The following is a 20,446-nucleotide window of genomic DNA, read 5'->3' as shown; positions in this document are numbered from 1 at the left end:
TTAATATACACACAAAAGAGCTCAGTTTAGATTCAGAAAATGTTCTAAGAAAGCCAAAAAGTCATCCTTTGTTTTAAGTTGTCAAGGATAGTTATTTCAAGGTATATATACATGATTTAAATACTCATTTATCTTTTGAGAAATTAATGGTAAGGAAAGAAATGTAATATAATGCTTTAGCAGAGTATCCTCTTGTTCCCTTTTCCTACCTGTGTTCTTCATTGTAAAGAACAGCAAATGACTTCAACAGACTTCATCTGTTGCAAGAAAGAATAGATTAATAGCATATAGTTTAAAACTAAGAATATTGGTTATATGGTGTATCAGCATAAGAGAAGGGTTGATGACAATCTCAAGGCCAAAACAAATGTTTTGATAGAACTTAAAAGGTTGTGCTGATGTGCCTCTCAACTGTCCTGTTCTTATTAGCATATAGAGAGGGGACTATACAGCATCTTTCTGTATATAATCAGTGATCCAGTCTTACCAAATTTATCTGTTATGCTAGCTGAGTTGTTAAGAGGATGGGCTCTTAAGTCTACCTGGGTTCTCTTCCTACCTTTTCTAAGTAGCCCCATGGCTTGGGCTGGATTTTCAGTTTCTCTTTGCCTAGTTTCCTCACCTATGGGGTGGAAGCACCATCTCCATGGGGCTGTTGTGGGGAGGAGGCGAATTCAAACACAAAATACTGAGAACACTGTTGTGCCTATAGTGAAAATAAAAATTCAGGCTTTTTTCTAACTTGATCGTTTTTTCTGGTTATTAATTTGTTATTAATCTGATCCCTTCATAAGGTCTTTCTCTGCTGCTAGGTCCTTGGTTCATCTTCCCCTCCTCTGAACTCCACTGTGTATTAATTTCTTAATTTTGGCCTTTCACACTCTGCCTTTCTTGGTTTCTTTACTTTCACTCCCCTTTTACCAAGAGAAGGTCATTGCTTCTTCCATCATGCTACTAAAATATTTTACAGATTTCGGTATGTGTATATCTGCACTTGTATGTGTGTACATGCACAAGGATAGGTCTTTATTGTTATAAGTACAATGTATTATAGTCACTTACGTGCCTGTCTCCTTTCCTTTCTTGAGCTTATTGATGGCACAAGTCTCACTCATCTTTGTTATAGTTTATAAAACACAGGTTCTCAGTAAAGGACTGCTGGCTTCGTATTCTTTGTTTTTAACCTCCCTGTCTAGGTCATAAGTTTCTGTATAGCAGAAACTGCCAAAATACACTACCTTTAATCCCTCTCAGCACTCGACACAGTACTATATCATCAGTTAATACATGAATTAAGACTTCTTAGTGGTGGAACTAATGTACATGTTTGTAAGTTAGAGCTAAGTAGATTTTTTTTTCATAAACACTGATAATGATTTGTCTCTATTAGGTGCAAGAATATTTGTCAACAGTATAGAAAATGGAATGTGGTGTCGAGGAACTATTACTGAATTAATTCCAGTAGAAAGTGAAAGTATTAGAAAACTTTGTATTCCAACCAAATTCTCAGTCCATGAAGTTGCACAAATAGAAATATTCATGGTAGATTTTGGAAATTCTGAAGTCCTGATTGTTGCAGGGTATGTTGCTTTATAATTATTTCATGTTCCTGGTGTGCTTAGAAACACTTGTGATGGGGGAGGAGGGGAGACCCTAAAGAAAAAAGAAAAGTAGGAAGAGGTAGAGAGCAATAAGTTATCCTTCTTTACTTCCAAGGCATATACTTTTTATTTTCCTCTGTAATTTGTCTTAGTAATCATTAAATTAGTAAAGTAATGGTTCTTTTAAATAAAGTGGTACGGTTAGTTGTGAGATGTTTGAGTAAAATTTTTAATCATATTTCTATAATTTGATTATTGCATGTTAAAGTGGCATAGTGTCTAATTCACTCTAGGTGTTCAAAAATGTTTCCCTCAGTCCTCTAGGAAAATAAAACAAACTGAAAATGTTCTTATAGTAAGGACCAGTATTAACTCTTTTTTTAAAAAAATAAATTATTTATTTATTTATTGGCTGTGTTGGGTCTTTGTTGCTGCACACGGACTTTCTTTAGTTGTGGTGAGCAGGGGCTGCTCTTCATTGTGGTTTGTGGGCTCCTCATTGCCATGACTTCTCTTGTTGCGGAGCATGGGCTCTAGGCACGTGGGCTTCAGTAGTTGCGGCACATGGGCTCAATAGTTGTGGCTCACGGGCTTTAAAGCGCACGCTCAATAGTTGTGGTGCACAGGCTTAGTTGCTCCCACAGGCTTAGTTGCTCCGCGGCATGTGGGATCTTCCTGGAGCAGGGATCAAACCTGTGTCCCCTGCGTTGGCAGGCAGATTCTCAACCACTGCGCCACCTAGGAAGCCCCAGTATTAACTCTTGCATGGTCACTTTATTAAATGGCCATAGTTTTATAAATAAATAGATTTTTATTTTGGGGTGTCAATATGCGTTTTAAATTTAAACTGAATAGGTATATGTAAGTCGATCCAGATAAAGGCAGTTGAGATTTCTTTCTGTAGGTAGAAACAGTGTCTGTGTTTATAAAAGCTAGATTAAATCTATACAGTGAGATAGTATGAATCAGAACATAACTTTCTAGGAGATTTAGAGTATCCTTAAAAATGCATACCTTTTGTGGGGTAAGGCAGGTTTGGGCTTGAAGCATTATTTTCAATAAATATTGCTTGAATTCTTCTCAGAGTTGGTGGTACTCACGTGAGACCGGAACACATTGCTAAGCAGCATGTCATACTAAATGACTTATGTCTGGTTCTGAGGAAGTCTGAGCCATATATTGAAGGGCTGATGAAAGACATCCAGCCATTAGCACAGCTGTGCTCATTGAAAGACATAATTCCACGGAATTCGGTAAGTGAGACTTAAATTATTTCTTATTCAGGAGCCAGATATTCCAGTTTTAGCTGCGCATTGCTGATCAGATTACTGAATGTAGGTTCAAGGCACCAGTTCTCTTGGTAAATACATTTTGCATAACAAACTATTCGTGCCAATAAAAAAGGAAATGAACTTCAGTTTCTACAATTAGAATTGTTCTTAATGGGAAATTGAATTGAATATGCACATGTGAACATAATGAGGGGTGAAGTATCCACGTGAACCACTACATTTTGGAGTCAAATATGGAGAGAGAAATTTAAAATGTGATGTGGTATGTGTTTCTATACATTTCTTTGCTTTGGCCCTTTCCTCACTACTTAAAGCCTATATTGCATTCTGTTTTGTATTATTTATGAATATTTATTCCCCAGAAAGATTTAAAACTCCTAGGAGACAGAAATTGTGTGTAAAAATACTTGTTAAGCAGTTGTATTATTCTACAGTCTTTGAAAGCAGGAGTCATGCTTTGGCTCATCTTCGCATTCCAGCACTTAGCCAACCACCTAGCACTCAGTAGGCATTCAGCAAATATTTGGAAGAATGAACAAATGAATAAAAAAGTAAAAGGAAACACATAAAAATATTAGCACTGATGTTTTCCTCAAAATGGGAAAATTATTTTGGCTGTAATTTTATCTTATATTTTTTTGTACTTTCTATTCTGAGTAGGCTTTACTTTTATACTCATAAAATCTTTAGAAAATGTGTTATTTTTAAGGAATGTGTCGTTTTGGCCCCTGAAACTTACTTTAGGTATGAGTACCTAAAGTTTCACAGGTCAATTAAAAATTTTTTTTCAGTGGGTATTTTTCCTTAAAGTAGCACATGCCTCATATATTGCTAGTGATGGAAACTAAGTTACCTGGTGATGGTTATAAATATCTTCATTGTATTACTTGGCTTACATTATACTTTCAAAACTGCCTTTTTGATTTCATCATTTAAGTGCAAACTTCGTATATGATGCTTGTTTTATTTTTAAATTTTTATTTATTATCTTGATATTAATATTCAGAAGTAAAACTAAGTCCTGAAGTGCAACAACTGGTGGTCACCTTGAGACCATGTTTATGAAATCTAAGTAAGATCCGTGCATTGTGCGTATGTAAAGACTGTCCTTGGGCTTGTGGGCCCAGCTGCTTCTAAATATCTATGATTGGTTTACTGCCTTTGCTCAAGTTTGCAGACTTTGGCTGTTATAAAGCTAAATCTACAACACTGTACCATGAGAGCTGATTATAATTACTGAACACATTGGAATTTTACTTTTTCCACAGAATGAAGGCTGGGGAGAGGAAGCTAAAATAGAGTTTTTGAAAATGGTAAATAAGAAAGCTGTTTTAATGAAAGTTTTTAATGAAGAAGATGGTGTGCTTATTGTAGATCTGCAGAAACCACCAACAAATAAAATAAGCAGTGATATGCCTGTGTCTCTCAGAGACGCATTAGTTTTTATGGAACTAGCAAGGTAGGTAACTTATTTGTTTTTTGTTTTGTTTTGTTTTTTTTTTTTTGGCACACGGGCTTAGTTGCTCCGTGGCATGTGGGATCTTCCTGGAGCAGGGATCGAACCTGTGTCCCCTGCATTGGCAGGCGGATTCTTAACCACTGCGCCACCTAGGAAGCCCTAGGTAACTTATTAAAACGTAAATATTTTCAAGGTTATAGCTATAAATTGGAATAGCAGATTTTACCTTTAAAAAATATGGGCTCTAAAGTGAACTGTAACATAGTCTAAGAGGGAGCATCAAAGCCTAACCACTAGACCACCAGGGAGCACGTCCTAACATACTCTAAGAGGTTAAAAATATTGCTCTCAGAGTTTTCTAAGTACAGTTGTCTGTGAAAATAGTCTTCAGATCATTTGATTTAAGGAAATAGAGAAATTAAGGCAGCTCAAAATAGAAATGATTTGTAGATACTGAACATTCTTTTAGACTCTTGCTGACTTTACAAGTGGCTCCACTAGGGTTTCAAGAATTACAGTTTAACAGTTCCTGACTTAAATTTTCTAACCTTTGGAATAAGATCACCACTCTATTTAATGTATGAATCTAGAGTAGATGCTTATATTTTTTCCTTCTTCATCTCCAATGAACAACGTAAGATGACTAAGTAACCACAGAGATAACGGGAGATACTAACTTTCTGTGCTGAGCAATGACGCAACTCTGGAAGTGACCCGTGTAGATTCCAGTCTGGAAAAATTAAACTTAATTAGCGTATTGGAGCTGGAAGGGGCCACAGAAATCCCTCAACTGGCCTTTCTGAGTACTACCATAGACACTGGGTATCAAGTCAACCAAAAGAGTAGAAACTTTGAGTAGAACATACCAGCACAGCTCAAAAATGTTCCAGCACAAACTTGAAGGTTAATTACTGAGTTTTGAGACTTGACCTCTTATTTATCCTGGTTTGATAATTAGAGATGATACCAAGAAATGTTGTAAATTATAGGAGAGAAATTGGAAAAATACTCTTGGTAGATAAATCAGTTTATGTGTAAGTCCTTACTTCATATCAGTTCACTGAGAGAAGAGAGACTTTAAGAAAATGGCTTTTGATTATGCTTTTAATTATGCTTTTAATTAGGTTTAGGTCTCAATCACCAAGAAGTCGCTCTGAAAAAAATACGACTTTACACTATCATCCACCTATTTTGCCTAAAGAAATGACAGATGTTTCCATTATGGTTTGTCATATAAATAGTCCTACTGATTTCTATCTTCATTTGGTAAGTATATAGTGGTCCTTTGAGACAAAGTATTTTTTCAAATTTTAAGTAGAAATTTATAATGGAAATAAGTGCCCAGTATGAATTTTAGAGCAAACAAACCACTGTCAGCCTTCTATAAATTTAAGTTTCTTAGTAGCTGCAACTTTAAATAAGAAAGTCATGTGATTCATAGTAAATTGAAGGAAATCTTCATCATGCAAATTAGTGAAGTATGGAGGGGAAGGAAAATGAAGGATCCCTAATGTGTAAATGTTTCTGGCTACCTTCTGAAATCTAGAAATCAGGAGAGGACATAGACCTGGCAAATCAAAATAAAATAACACCTGCTTCTGATAATGTATGAGAATTTACTTATTATTACTAGGTAGTTTTATGAATTTGAACACCAGAATAGATTCAGATTAAAGGCATTTCATAGAAAACTTTGGATATATGACTGATGGGTTTGTTTTAGGTAGCTCCCAGCATTAAGGGTCATCTTTGTTGATCTCTTTGTGTCCATGCTTTATATGAATTAACTCATTAACCTTTACAGCAGTCCTATGAGGAAGATACTATTATCTTCATTTAGATGTGGGGACTCTAACCAAAGGGGTGAAGCATCTTGTCTCAGGTCACACTGCTAACCAAAGAGTAGATCCAGGGTTGAGCTGGGCTCATTCACAGCCTGTCGCTGGAAGCACCACACTGTCCTGGTTCACGGATGAGCTGTGGAATTCTGTTTGTCACTAAGAAGACTCAGCTGTATTTCTTTTGTTGAATTTTTTTTACAGTGTCTTTTATTTAAATCAAGGTAAAACACATAATATTTCAGTGCCATTAAGTACATTCACAGCGTTGTGCAGCCATCACCACTATCCATGTCCAGAACTGTTTTATCATCCCAAACTGAAGCTCTGTACCCATTAAACACTAACTCCCCATTTTCCCTCTCCGCAGGCTTTGGTAACCTCTGTTCTAATTTCTTTCTCTCTGAATTGGCCTTTCTGAGGTACCTCCTAAGTGGAAACATACAGTATTTTTCCTTTTGTGTCTGCCTTATTTCACTTAGCATAGTGTTTCCATGTTGTGGCGTGCACCAGAATTTCATTCCTTCTTAAGGCTGAGTCATACCACTTCATATATGCATGCACCACCTTTTGTTTATGCATTCACTTGTTGGTGGACACTCAGATCACTTCAGTCTTCTGGCTGTTGTGAATAATGCTGCTGTGAACATGGGTGTACAAGTAATCCGTTTGGGTCTCTGCTTTCAGTTCTTTTGGGTATATACCTGGGAGTGGAATTTCTGGTTTTATATTATAATTCTGTTTAACCTTTTAAGGACTCCCAAACTGTTTTCTATGGTGGCTAGAAGTTATTCCCACCAGCAGTACAAGGCTTCCAGTTTCTCTGCATCCTCAGCAACACTTGTTATTTTCCTTTTTCTAAATAATAGCCATTTTGAGGATGTGAAGTGGTATCTCATTTTGGATTTGATTTGCATTTCCCTAGTAGCTAGAAATGTGGAACACATCTTTCCATGTGCTTGTTAATTGGCCATTTGTATGTTTTCTCTGGAGATATATCTATTCCAGTGCTTTGCCCATTTAAAAAAAATTATTTTGTTTTTGGCTGCGTTGGGCCTTTGTTGCTGCACGTGGGCTTCCCTAGCTGTAGCGAGCTGGGGCTACTCTTTGTCATGGTGCGCAGGCTTCTCTTTGTGGTGGCTTCTCTTCTAGAGCACGGGCTCTAGGTGCACAGGCTTCAGTAGTTGTTGCACGTGGGCTCAGTAGTTGTGGCTCACAGGCTCTAGAGCGCAGGCTCAGTAGTTGTGGTGCATGGGCTTAGTTGCTCCGAGGGATGTGGGATTTTCCCAGACCAGGGATTGAACCCATGTTCCCTGCAGTGGCAGGTGGATTCTTAATCACTGTACCACCAGGGAAGCCCCCTTTGCCCATTTTCTGAATTGGATTGCTTATTTTGTTGTGTTGGGTTATAGGAGTTCTTTATAGTTTATGCGTATTAATCTTTTATCAGATATATTATTTTCAGATGTTTTCTCTTATTCTGTGGCTTACCTTATCTCTGTCTTGACAGCATTCATTCAAAAAAGTTTTTAATTGATAAAGTTGAGTTTATCTACTTTTTCTTTTGTTTCCTGTGTTTTGATGTCATTTCCAAGAAATCGGGGCCAAATCTAACATCATGAAACTTCCCCTCTGTGTTTTCTCCTAAGAGTTTTATAGTTTTAGCTCTTACATTTAGATCTTTGAGTTATTTTGAGCTAATTTTTATATATGGTGTAAGGGAAGGGTCCAACTTCATTCTTTCCTATTTGGATATCCAGTTTTCCCAGCACAATTTGTTGAAAATACAGTCTTTTCTCCGTTGAATGGTCTTGGCAGTCTTGTTGAAACTGAGTTGACTGTATATGTGAAGATTTATTTCTGGGCTCTCTGTTCTATTCCATTGGTCCATCTCTCCATCCTTGTGGCAGTAGCACACTGTTTTTTTTTTTTTGGTTGCTTTTTTTTTTTTAATTGAAGTGTGGTTGATTTAGAATGTGCCAATCTCTGCTGTACAGCAAAGTGACTCAGTTACACACATATACACCTTAGTTTTAAATATTTTTTTCCATTATGGTTTATCCCAGGCGGTTGAATATAGTTACCTGTGCTGTGCAGTAGGACCTATTGTTTATCCATTCTAAATGTAATAGCTTGCGTCTGCCAACCCCAAACTCCCAATCTGTCCCTCTCCCTCCCCTCTTCCCCCTTGGCAGCCACAAATCTGATCTCTGTGTCTGTGAGTCTATTTCTGTTTTGTAGATGGTTCATTTGTGCCATATTTTAGATCCCACATGTAAGTGATATCGTATGGTATTTGTCCTTCTCTTTCTGACTTTGATAATCTCTAGTTGCATCCATGTTGGTGCAAATGGCATTATTTTGCTCTTTTCTATGGCTGAATAGTATTCCGTTGTATATGCGTATCATATCTTTATCCTTTCATCTGTCAGTGGACATTTAGATTGTTTCCATGTTTTGGCTATTGTGAATAGTGCTGCTATGAATATAGGGGTGCATGTATCTTTTTGAATTATAGTTTTGTCTACATATATGCCCAGGACTGGGATTGCTGGATCATGTGGTAACTCTATTTTTAGTTTTCTGAGGAACCTCCATACTGTTTTCCTCAGTGGCTACACCAAGAGTGTAGGAGGGTTCCCTTTTCTCCACACCTCTCTAGCATTTATTATTTGTAGACTTTTAATATTTTTATTTATTATTTTTATTTATTTTTTTGGTCATGCCATGTGGCATGCGGGATCTTAGTTCCCCAACCAGGGATCGAATCCACACCCCCTACAGTGGAAGCTTGGAGTCTTAACCACTGGATCACCAGGGAAGTCCCTGTAGCTTTTTTAACGTTCTGACTGGTGTGAGGTGATACCTCATTGTAGTTTTGATTCGCATTTCTCCAATAATTAGTGATGTTAAACATCTTATCATGTTCCTACTGACCATCTGTCTGTCTTCTTTGCAGAAATGTCTGTTAAGGTCTCCTGCCCATTTTTCAGTTGGGTTGTTTTTGTTGTTAAGTTGTATGAGTTGTTTGTATATTTTGGAAATTAAGCCCTTGTCAGTTGCATCATTTACAGATATTTTCTCCCTTTCTGTAGGTTGCCTTTTCATTTTGTTTATGGTTTTCTTTGCTGTGCAAAAGTTTGTAAGTTTGATTAGGTCCCGTTTGTTTCTTTTTGTTTTTATTTCTATTGCCTTGGGAGACTGACCTGAGAAAACATTGGTACAATTTATGTCAGAGAATGTTTTGCCTATTCTCTCTTTTAGTTTTATGGTGTCATGTCTTATGTTTAAGTCTTTAAGCCATTTTGAATTTATTTTTGTGCATGGTGTAAGGGTGTGTTCTGACTTCATTGATTTACATGCAGCTGTCCAACTTTCCCAGCCCCGCTGCTGAAGAGGCTTTTTCCCATTTTATATTCTTGCCTCCTTTTTGAAGATTAATTGATCGTAGGTGTGTGGATTTATTTCTGGACTCTCTATTCTGTTCCATCTATCCACGTCTGTTTTTGTACCAGTACCACACAGTTTTGATTACTGTAGCTTTGTAGTATTGTCTGAATTCTGGGAGAGTTATGCCTGCTGCTTTGTTGTTGTTGTTGTTTTTCCCCTCAGTATTGCTTTGGCAATTATGGGTCTTTTATGTTCCCATATAAATTTTTGGATTATTGTTCTAGTTCTATGAAAAATGTCATGGGTAATTTGATAGGAATCACATTAAATCTGTAGATTGGTTTGGGTAGTATTGCCATTTTAACAGTATTAATTCTTCCAATCCAAGAACGTGGGATATCTTTCCATTTCCTTGATTCCTCTTTAATTTCCTTTATTGATTTTTTTTATTAATTTTTTTTTTATAGTTCTCAGCATATAAGTCTTTCACCTCCTTGGTCAGGTTTATTCCTAGGTGTTGTATGTGTGTGTAATTTTTTTTTTTTTTTTTTGGCTGCATTGGGTCTTTGTTGCAGTGCGCAGGCTTCTCAGTGAGGTGGTTTCTCTTGTTGCAGAGCACGGGATCTAGGTGTGCGGGCTTCAGAAGTTGCAGCATGTGGGCTCAGTAGTTGTGGCTCATGGGTTTAGTTGTTCCACAGCACGTGGGATCTTCCCAGACCAGGGATCCAACCTGTTTCCCCCACATTGGCAGGCGGATTCTTAACCACTGTACCACCAGGGAAGTCTCTGTGATTTTAAAAGTATTGTTTTTTACATTCCCTTTCTGGTATTTTATTGTTAGTGTGAAGAAATGCAACCAATTTTTGAATGTTAATCTTGTATCCTGCTACTTTGCTGAATTCAGTTATTAGCTCCAGTAGTGGTGTTTTTTTTTAATATTTATTTTAGCTGCACCGGGTCTTAGTTGTGGCACACAGGATCTTCATTGCAGCATGCCGGCTTCTTAGTTGCCGCATGTGGACTCTTAGTTGTGACATGCGTAGTTCTTAGTTGTGGCATGCGTGCAGGATCTGGTTCCCCGACCAGGGATTGACCTGGGCCCCCTGCGTTGGGAGCGTGGAGTCTTACCCACTGGACCGCCACGGAAGTCCCAGATCTAGTAGTTTTTGTGCGGTATCCTTAGGACTTTGTATGTATAGTATCATGTCATCTGCCTATAGTGACAATTTTACCTCTTCTGTTCCAACTTGGATACCTTTTATATCTTGTCCCACAGCTGAGTAGCACACTGTTTTAATTACTGTGGCTTAGTAGCAAGTTTTGAAATCAGGATGTGTGAGCTCTCCAACTGTGTTCTTTTTCAAGGTGGTTTTGGAAGTTTGGGGTCCCTTGAGATCCCATGTGACTTTTAGGATGGATTTTTCTAGTCTACATGAAACATCATTGGGATTTTGATAGGGATGGCTCTGAATTGTAAATTGCTTTGGGTATTGACATCTTAATATTAAATCTTTCAATTCATGAACATGGGAAATCTTTCCATTTATTTTATCTTCATTAATTTCAGCAGTGTTGTATAGTGTACAAGTGTACAAGTCTGTTACATCCTTGGTTATGTTTATTCCTGAATATATTCTTGTTTTTATTCTATTGTAAAATGAATAGTTTTCTTGATTTCCTTTTCAGACTGTTCATTGTTAGTGTGTAGAAATACATCTGATTTTTGTGTGTGTTCATTTTGTATCCCACATCTTTGCGGAATTCATTTATTAGACCTACTAGCATTTTTGTGGCATCTTTAGGGTTTTGTAGCTGTAAGATCATGTCATCTGCAAAAAGAGATCATTTTCCTACTTCTTGTCAATTTGGTTGGCTTTTATATCTTTTTTTTTTTTTTTGCCTAATTACTCTGGCTACAATAGTATATTAAATAGCAGTGGCAAACGCATGCATCCTGTCTTATTATTGTTCTTAGAAGAAAAGTTGTCAGTGCTTCATATACAAAATTTGCCCTCTTAACCACTTTAAAATGTACAGTTCAGTAGTGTTCACTATACTCACATTGTTGTACAACAGATCTCTAGAATTTGTTCATCTTGCAAAACTGAAACTCAGTACCCCTTGAATAAAAACTCCCTGTTTCATTCTACCCTCAACCATTGACAACCACAATTCTACTTTCTTTTTCTATGAATTTGACTATTTATATATAAATGGAATAATACAGTACAGCTATACCCTGCTTTTCAAAAGTTCACTTTACACCAGCTTCACTTTTCTAGAAGACCTACATTAGTATCTGTTTTCACTAACTGAAAGAAATCCAAAGAGAATTTTTGCTTTTACCAAAAAGAGGGAGCTTATTTTGCTTTACTACATTCTGGCTTACAAAAGGTTTCATAGGAGCACTCTACTTTCAGATAACAGGGATACCAATATTTGTCCTTTCGGCACTGGCTTATTTCACTTAGCATAATGCCCTCAGGTTCATCCATGTTCTAGCATATGACAGGACTTCTTTAAGGCTGAGTAATTTTCCATTGTGTGTATGTACCACATTTTATTAATTCATTCATCCATTGATGGATGTTCGGTTTGCTTCTACCTCTTACTATTGTGAATATGCTGCAATGAACATGGGTGTGGAAATACTCTAGCATCGTGTTTTGGTTCCCTTCTTATTTCCTTTTGTATATCCATATGTTTATCTGTTGTTACTTTGGGGATTACATGTAACATCCTAAAGTTATAGAAATGAAATCTAATATGGATTGATACCCACTTTAGTTGACCAAAACTCTATTCTGGTATAGTTCCATTCTTTTATATTATTGATCTCAAAAATTAATCTTTGTACACTGCGTGCTTAATAATGTAAATTTGTAATTATTTTTATACGTTTGTCTTTTAAATCCTATAGAAAATAAAAGTGAAGTTACAAACCAAAGTTAATAATATTAACTTTGATATTTGTCTTTGTATTTACGTTAACCACATATCTTTATATCTTAATGTGTTAAGTTATGCTCTAGCATCCTTTCATTTCCTCCTGAAGGACTCCCTGTAGCATTTTTTATAAGACTGGTGTAGTCATCGTGAAGTTCCTCACCTCTTGTTTATCTGTGAATGCCTTATTTCTCCCTCGTTTTTGAAGGATTGTTTTGCTGGATCTATAATTCTTAGTTTACAGTTTTTTCTTTCAGCAGTTTAAATATATCTTCAAACTATCTTCTGACCTCCAGGATTTCTGATGAGAAGTCAGCTGATAATCTTGTTGATAGTCCCTTATATATGACAGGTTCCTTCTCTCTTGCTGCTTTCACAACTCTCGCTTTGTTTCTGGCTATTGACCATTTGTTTATCATGCATTTAGTGTGTCTCTCTTTGAATTTATCCTCCTTTGCGTTTTTTGTGTATATTAACTTCCTAGGGCTGCTATAACAAAGTGCCACAGGGACTTCTCTGGCAGTCCAGTGGTTAGGATTCTGTGCTTTCACTGCCAGGGGCCGGGTTCAGTCTGTGGTTGGGGAACTAAGATCCCATAAGCTGTGTGGTGCACCGCCCCCCCCCCCCGCCAAAAGTGCCACAGGTTAGGTAGTTTAGTATATGTGCTGCCAAAGCAAGCACATAAACTACGTAGTTTAAAAAGCAGAAACTTATAGTCTCACAGTTCTGGAGTCTAGAATTTTAAGATTGAGGTGCTGGCAGAGTTGGTTCCTTCTGTGGTCTGGGAGGGAGAACTGTTCCATGTCTCTTCCCTAGATTTGGTGGTTTGCCAGCAGTCTTTAGCACTCGTTGGCTTCTGCTATGTTGTCTCAGTCTCTGCTCCCTTCACATGGCACTCTTTCTGTGTACTTGTCTGTCTCAGACAACAGTCATACTGAATTGGGTCCTGCCTAAAGCTTTAATTTAACGTGATAATATCTGTAAAACCCTGTCTCCAAATAAGGACGTGCTCTGAGGTGCTTGGGGGTTAGTACTTCAACACATTTTGAGGAGAGGACACAATTCAACCCATAAGCAATCCAGTCTCTGCTGTATCAAAAATTCCCTCCCACATGCATTAATCCCCATCCCAACATTCAAAAAATCTTAATCATTCTAGCATCAAGTCTAAGTCCAAAATCTCGTATGAAATCACTAAATCCTTGATTATCTAAATCAGGTATAGGTAAGAATTAACGCAAGCTGGGGCAAAATTCCTCTCTATCTCTGAATCTGTGAGACCGGACAGTAAGTCCAGAACCTAGCAGGAAAAATGCCATTGGATTCCTATGGCTTGAGAATAATCCTCATTGTCTGGATGCTCTGTCCTCCAGTCCCACTGGGGTGGTGGCCCTACCCCCTCAAGCCTGGCAGCAGCCTCACCCATTGGAATTGAGGAATTGTCCTAACCCTCTGAAACCCAGGAGGAGGCCTCATCCTTGGAACAGAGGAGGAAACAGCCTTGGCTCTCAAGTCTGTGCCCTCTGGGCCAGCAGTAGCAGTGGCAGACACACTAGCCTGTGAATCTTCTTCAGGATCACTCTTCCCTTATGTTCATGACTGAATGGCTCTGTCACCTCACTTCCTGCCTGTAGAATCCCACAAGACTGCTGGACCCCCTTCATTTCCTGTCACCTCTGCCCCCTTCTGTTCAAGCTGGCAGCATTTCTGGTGAGATGATTGATTGGATCCACAAGTCAGACGCCCATAATCTCTTGAGCAGACACTGTCCAGCCATGCCCTTGGTGTTCTCTCCAGAGCTTGCTTTCTCATTTTTCGAAATACATATAGGCCGAGCATTTTCTGAATTTTCAGATTCTGCTTCCTTTATGTTTAACAATTTATTCTTCAGTTTATCTCTGACCGCTCACATTTTATTATAAAGCAACAAGGAGAAGCCTGGCTGGCACTTTGACACTGCGTACCGATCTCCTCAGCTAAATATCCAGGTTCAACTTTTTCACCCAATAGAACATAGTTCAGCCAATTGCTCTACCACTGTGAAACAAGGATTGCCTTTCCTCCAGTCTCCAGTATCATATTCCTCATTTCTGTCTGAAATCTCACCACATGCACCTTTAACATTCATATTTCTACCAATAATCTTTCCACGGCAGTCTGAATTTTTTCATTCAAATACCTCATAATTCTTCCTTTTTCCTACTCGTTACCCAGTTTCAAAGCTCCTCCCACATGTTAGGTATTTATTACAGAAGCACCCTATTTTCCTATTCCAAAATCGGTATTCATTTTCTAGGGGTGCCATCAGCAAGTTCCACAAGTCAGGTGGCGTAAACAACAAATTTATTGTCTCACAGTTCTGGAGTCTGTAAGTGTGAGATCAAGTTGCTAGTAATGTCGATTCCTTCTGAAGGTTGTGAATGAGAATCTATTCCATGCCTTTTTCCCTAGCTTCTGGTGGTTAGTTGGAAAATTTTGATCAATGGCTTCTGCCTCACTCCAGTTTCTGCCTTCATCTTCACATGCATTCTCCTATACGCCTGCCTCTGAGCCCAGATTTACCTCTTTTAATAAGGACACTGGTCATATTGGATTAAGGCCTACTTTAACAACCTCATTTTAACTTGATAAACACCCTCTCTCCAAATAAGGTCATGTTTTGAGGTTCTGGGGGTTACAACTCCAGCATATCATTTTGGGGGAGACATAAATCAGCCCATAATGTTGAACTGCTTGGATCTGTAGATTTGTGTATTTCATCAAATTTGGAAAGCTTTTGGTCATTATTTCTTCAAATAATCTTTCTGCTCCTTTCTCTTCTTTCTGGGAGTCCCATAATGCATATATTGGTGGGATTAATGGTATGCCACACATACCTTGGTCTCTGTTCTCTTAATTCTTTTTTCTTCTCCTCACTATTTCAGTTGTCCTATATTCAGGTTCACTGACTCTTATGGCTGCTCAAATCTGCTTTTGAACCCTTCCACAGTATTTTTTGTTTCAGTTATTATACTTTTCAGCTCCAGAATTTGATTCCTTTTTCTAGTTACTATCTCTTTGTTGACATTTTCATTTTGATCCTTTATTGTTTTCCTGGTTTTCTCTAATTCTTTGTCCATGTTTTCCTTTAGCTCTTTGAGCGTATTTATGACAGTTGTTCTAAAGTCTTTGTCTAGGGAATCCACTGTCTGGGCTTCCTAAGGGCTCTTTTCTGATTATTTTGTTCCTTGGGATGAGCCATGTTTTCCTGTTTCTTTGTATGCCTTCTGATTTCTTGTTGAAAATTGGGCTTCAACTATTATAATACAGTAACTCTGAAAATCAGATCACCCCCCTCACACACCCTGGGTTAACTAGGTTTTTTTTTTAATTGTTGAAGACTAGTTGGTTTATTTTAAGACCTTTTTCAAACTATTCTTGCAAATACTATTCCTTGTGTATGATCACTGAAGTCTCTCTGTTTTCTAGCTTGTGTTCAGCAAATGTTTGTTGATTTCCTTGAATGTCGAAAGCTTGATTGGATGTTTGCTTGGGTGCTGTAAGCCTTTAACTGCTTTCCAGAGCTTTAACAAAGTTGGTTCAGATGATTTCGTGTTTTTTCAGTGTTTCTGTGGGGGAACGAGAGCTTGGAGCTTCAGAGTCTGCTGTTTTGCTGATAACATTCCTCTGTTGAATTTTTCAGTATTCCATTTGGATAATCTGTTAATGGAAGAGTATGAATAATACCTACCTAGAAATAAAGGTTTAAAAAGTTTAAAGTATTTTTAAACAATAAGTTAAATGAAATAACAAAAGATTCAGAAAATTTCCACTTGCATTATTATACTCACGAAAGAGAAAAACCTCCTTTTTTGGCATTTGAAATGGATTTTAAAATATTTTTTAATCTTAAGAACTGGTATGTGGAGAAATAAACATTTATTCTTGGTTTTGTTTTAGGAACTGTGTTTTAAGTAGTATAAAAACGTCAGGAACTATGTTTTAAAGTAACCAAATTGTCCCATTTAATAAGATGAAGCTTTATTCAATTATGCAGTCATTTCACAAACTCTACTGAAATTATTGATTTAAAGAAGATTGGGGCTTCCTAGGTGGTGCAGTGGTTAAGAACCTGCCAATGCAGGGGACGTGGGTTTGATCCCTGCTCCAGGAAGATCCCACATGCCGCGGAGCAACTAAGCCTGTGAGCCACAACTATTGAGCCTGCGCTCTAGAGCCCGTGAGCCACAACTATTGAGTCCATGTGCTGCAACTACTGAAGCCCATGCGCCTAGAGCCTGTGCTCCACAACAAGAGAAGCCTCAGCAATGAGGAGACCCGCACCACAACAAAGAGTAGCCCCCACTCACTGCAACTAAAGAAAGCCCACGCACAGCAAAAAAAGACCCAACACGGCCAATAAAATAAATAAATAAATAAGTAAAATTAAAGAAGATTTATCAATTCACTTTAAAACCATTAGGTAGATGGCTGATGGGAAACTGGACATTCATACAATGCCAGAGTAGCACTACATGAATTACTTGGTGACCACAAGGGAAAAATGTAACTGTATAATGAAGGGATGAGAATCACCACCCCTTTCCATAGGTGAATCTTAGCATATTAATAGTGAGTCAGTAATATTATGTCTTTTGATGTGTTGCAACTTGAATATACTGTGATGTATTGTAGCCAAAAGGTTTGGCTTTAATCCCTCACACTTGCAGATAAAACTTTCAGTTTTGGGGAAGTTCCAGGGATAGATGCTACTCAATGGAGAAACAAGATAAATAACAGGATGAAGCATAACCGTATAAATCCAAACGATGGGACATTCTGCAGAAAAACAGCAGACTATCTTTAACAAGACAGGGTCATTTAAAAAGAGAAGAAAACACTACACTGAATTATAAGACTTATTGAGATAACCAAATATAACATGTAGTCTTAGATTGGAAAGTGTGGTCAGTCAGGGAAATCTAACATAGTCTAGAAGTACTAGTAGGAACACTTACTGAAGCAGAAAAAATGAGAATTGATAGAAAAATGCAGATTATCAAATTATATGTGTGGTATGGTCTCATTTTTGGTAAAAACAAAAGTATGGAAAGTGTTTTTAGAAAAAGATCTCCACCAGGAGTTCCCTGGTGGTCCAGTGGTTAGGACTCAGCACTTTCACTGCCGTGGGCTGGGGTTCAGTCCCTGGTCATGGAACTAAGATCATCTCACAAGCTGTGCAGCATGGCTAAAAAAAAAACAAAGAAGAAAAAAGGAAAAGAAAAAGATCTAGAAGGATATACACTTAAGATATCTGGAAGAATGTGATTTAAAAAAATTTTTTTATGTCTATATATGCTAATTTTATATCCTACTTCTGTAACAAAAATTTAAAAGATAAATTACAATTTATATATAATTCAATTCTAGTATTTCATAACTTTATGAGTGAGCAATGCCTGTAATACATGCAACATTTCGATTTTAAAACTACAGTGCTTTAATCCCTGCTTTAATCTCTATTTCTTAGATAGAGAACCTGGATTTTTTATTTCTGTTAAAGACAGTTGAGGAATTCTATAAAAGTGAAGATGCGGAAAATCTGGAAATCCTCTGTCCAGTTCAAGATCAAGCCTGTGTAGCTAAATTTGAAGATGGAGTTTGGTACCGAGCAAAAGTTATTGGTAGGAAATTGCACACTGTTTCCTCAGGGAAATGTTATGCTTAAAAATTGATATGGTTTGAGTCATTACAAACTAAATCATGAAAGTGGTATTATTTGATCTTACCAGTTTTGCTCTTTAGAAAGCTAGCAGTACTGTTGATAGATGAACTTCTGGTTCTTTAGGTTTCATTTGATTTGACTAGGACTTAACCATTTTATTTTTGTTTTCTAATGTTTGCCTTATTTAAAAAGTTAATAGTGCTAAATGACTTACACATACTCCATTCTCCTCTGAAAAGGCAAATACTTTTCTTTCAGCTTTGTCATTTACCTGTGTTATTTCTTCTAAATAATATGTAATACTTTATAGATACTTCAGTCTTAGGTATTAATTATACTGGAGGAGTATTAGATCTCTTATAGCTCTTTTGTCGCCTCTCCTCCCCCCCACAGTTATTGACATATCACAATTTTTAGTTAAATTTATATTCTGAGCAAGTATTTTCAGTGCTACTCCATAGTGTACATTAATTCTGAGTTAATAATTACATAAAATTTTCACCTTATTTTCTTTTATTGATAATTTATGGTTACATTTTCCTAATAGTTTAAAACAATTTCCACATGATTAGACTTTTCAGATAATGTTGGTTTGATTTTTTTTTTTTTTAATAACAATGAAAACACCCTTCTGTTATCTGCTCCAATTAGACTGCTTGTCCCCTGGGCTTACTACCCTTTTGTTATTCTGGGAATATATTTCACTTGTTTTCCTAAATTGGATTGCTTGTTTTCTGGATCCCATTCACCTTTTTGGTTTACTTCCATATTTTGGTGGAGCATTTCCCTCAGGGAGAATAAATGGAAGGGAAATTTTGAGACCTTCCATGTCTCCCGATTCTACTCTCACACATGATTAATAATTTGGGTAAAAATCTTCTTTAAATTCCATCCATATATATTTGTTTTTGTTTAAAACCACATCTGCTTTTAGAGACTTGAGGAATGGTAAGAGTCTAGTGATGTCGGTACAGTTGAGAATATCTTTCTTGCGTGAGGATTCCAGTGGAGACAGGGCGAGGTCCCCTCACCTCTTCACCTCACCCTTAGGGTGCACATGTCTCTTCAGGAACCTGAGCTGCTGGAGTGCCATCTCGAGCGATGCCAGTGTTCTGCCATCTTCTTCCATTTCCACCAAGGAGCAGAGAATGCCTGGATTTTCTCCATTTTGAAATTATATGTACTGTATTAGTTTTTAAATTTGAAAGCAATGGCAACAAGTTTTGTAGCACTGTCCATACATGTGCTTAGAGGGGCTAAAGTCGGTCATATTCTGAGTATTTATAAAAAGGTCAGTTTATAATAGACCTTTATTCAAACTTCGGTGTGTTCAAACCTTCCAGAGGTTTCTTTGGTATCCTTTCAAATATGAAAACTAGTTTGACATAGAGATCTGTTTCTGCTCATTTTTCACAATATCCCCAGATAATTTTGTTAAATTTCACAATTGGATATTATTACATGGATGAATCTGTGGATTGATTACTAAGTCTTTTGCCTTGTTTGATTACCTGTGTTGACTAACAAACATTAAGTGCCTATTTTGTGCTTGGCGCTTTGCAGAGTATTTTAAATAGGTGCATCCTCAAAAAAAGTCTTATTTGGTAAGATTTGATTCTGTTGGTACACCCCCTTTACAGATGAAATAATGAGGCTTAGAGAGAAAAAGTAACTTGCTCAGGGTAATATCTTAGAGAGATTGATTAGCTTGCTCAGAGTCACGTCATTTAAGTGTCTCACTCCAAACCTAATTCCTAACTTTTTCACCGTAACACATAGCATTGGGTGGCTGTTTTGTTATCCTAATTTTGGTTGTCCTTTGGATATCTTTAAATTGTCAGTTTCTCATTCACCAAGTCTAAACAACTATGCATTATGGTTGATTTTGTGAAGTTCACATATTAGAAATAATTTTACATTAAGAAAAAACATTGTATGTTGAACATCTGAATTTTGCTAGGTAATTCTTTTTTCCCCCAAGTTTGTGATTCCCAATTTCATAACTTTTGAAGGATTGCCTGGACATCGTGAAGTTGAAGTTAAGTATGTGGACTTTGGCAATACAGCAAAAATAACACTTAAAGAAATGCGTAAAATAAAGGATGAGTTTCTGAATCCTGCAGAGAAGGTAATCTACCTATTGTGAATCATATCGTTAGAATATTAGCACAAATATGAAAGTATTTTTAGAAGTTATTTTCACTGTAGAAGTGTTC

The 20,446-nt window shown here is 37.2% G+C and overlaps 1 protein-coding gene across 1 annotated transcript in view; it reads left to right on the top strand.

The window, feature by feature from the left end:
* RNF17 (ring finger protein 17) overlaps positions 1–20,446 on the top strand; it is a 111,911-nt gene that overhangs the window by 33,345 nt on the left and 58,120 nt on the right. The window contains exons 13-18 of the mRNA XM_057707219.1: positions 1,391–1,580; positions 2,686–2,854; positions 4,162–4,352; positions 5,477–5,618; positions 18,036–18,189; positions 20,243–20,358. Coding sequence (XP_057563202.1) covers positions 1,391–1,580; positions 2,686–2,854; positions 4,162–4,352; positions 5,477–5,618; positions 18,036–18,189; positions 20,243–20,358 — 962 coding nt within the window. The remainder of the gene's footprint in view (positions 1–1,390; positions 1,581–2,685; positions 2,855–4,161; positions 4,353–5,476; positions 5,619–18,035; positions 18,190–20,242; positions 20,359–20,446) is intronic.

This window comes from Hippopotamus amphibius, chromosome 14 (genome assembly GCF_030028045.1).
Source record: "Hippopotamus amphibius kiboko isolate mHipAmp2 chromosome 14, mHipAmp2.hap2, whole genome shotgun sequence".
NCBI classification, from domain to species: Eukaryota; Metazoa; Chordata; class Mammalia; order Artiodactyla; family Hippopotamidae; genus Hippopotamus; species Hippopotamus amphibius.
The sequence above is the reverse complement of the archived record's forward strand: the minus strand, read 5'-3'. Positions and strand labels throughout refer to the sequence as shown.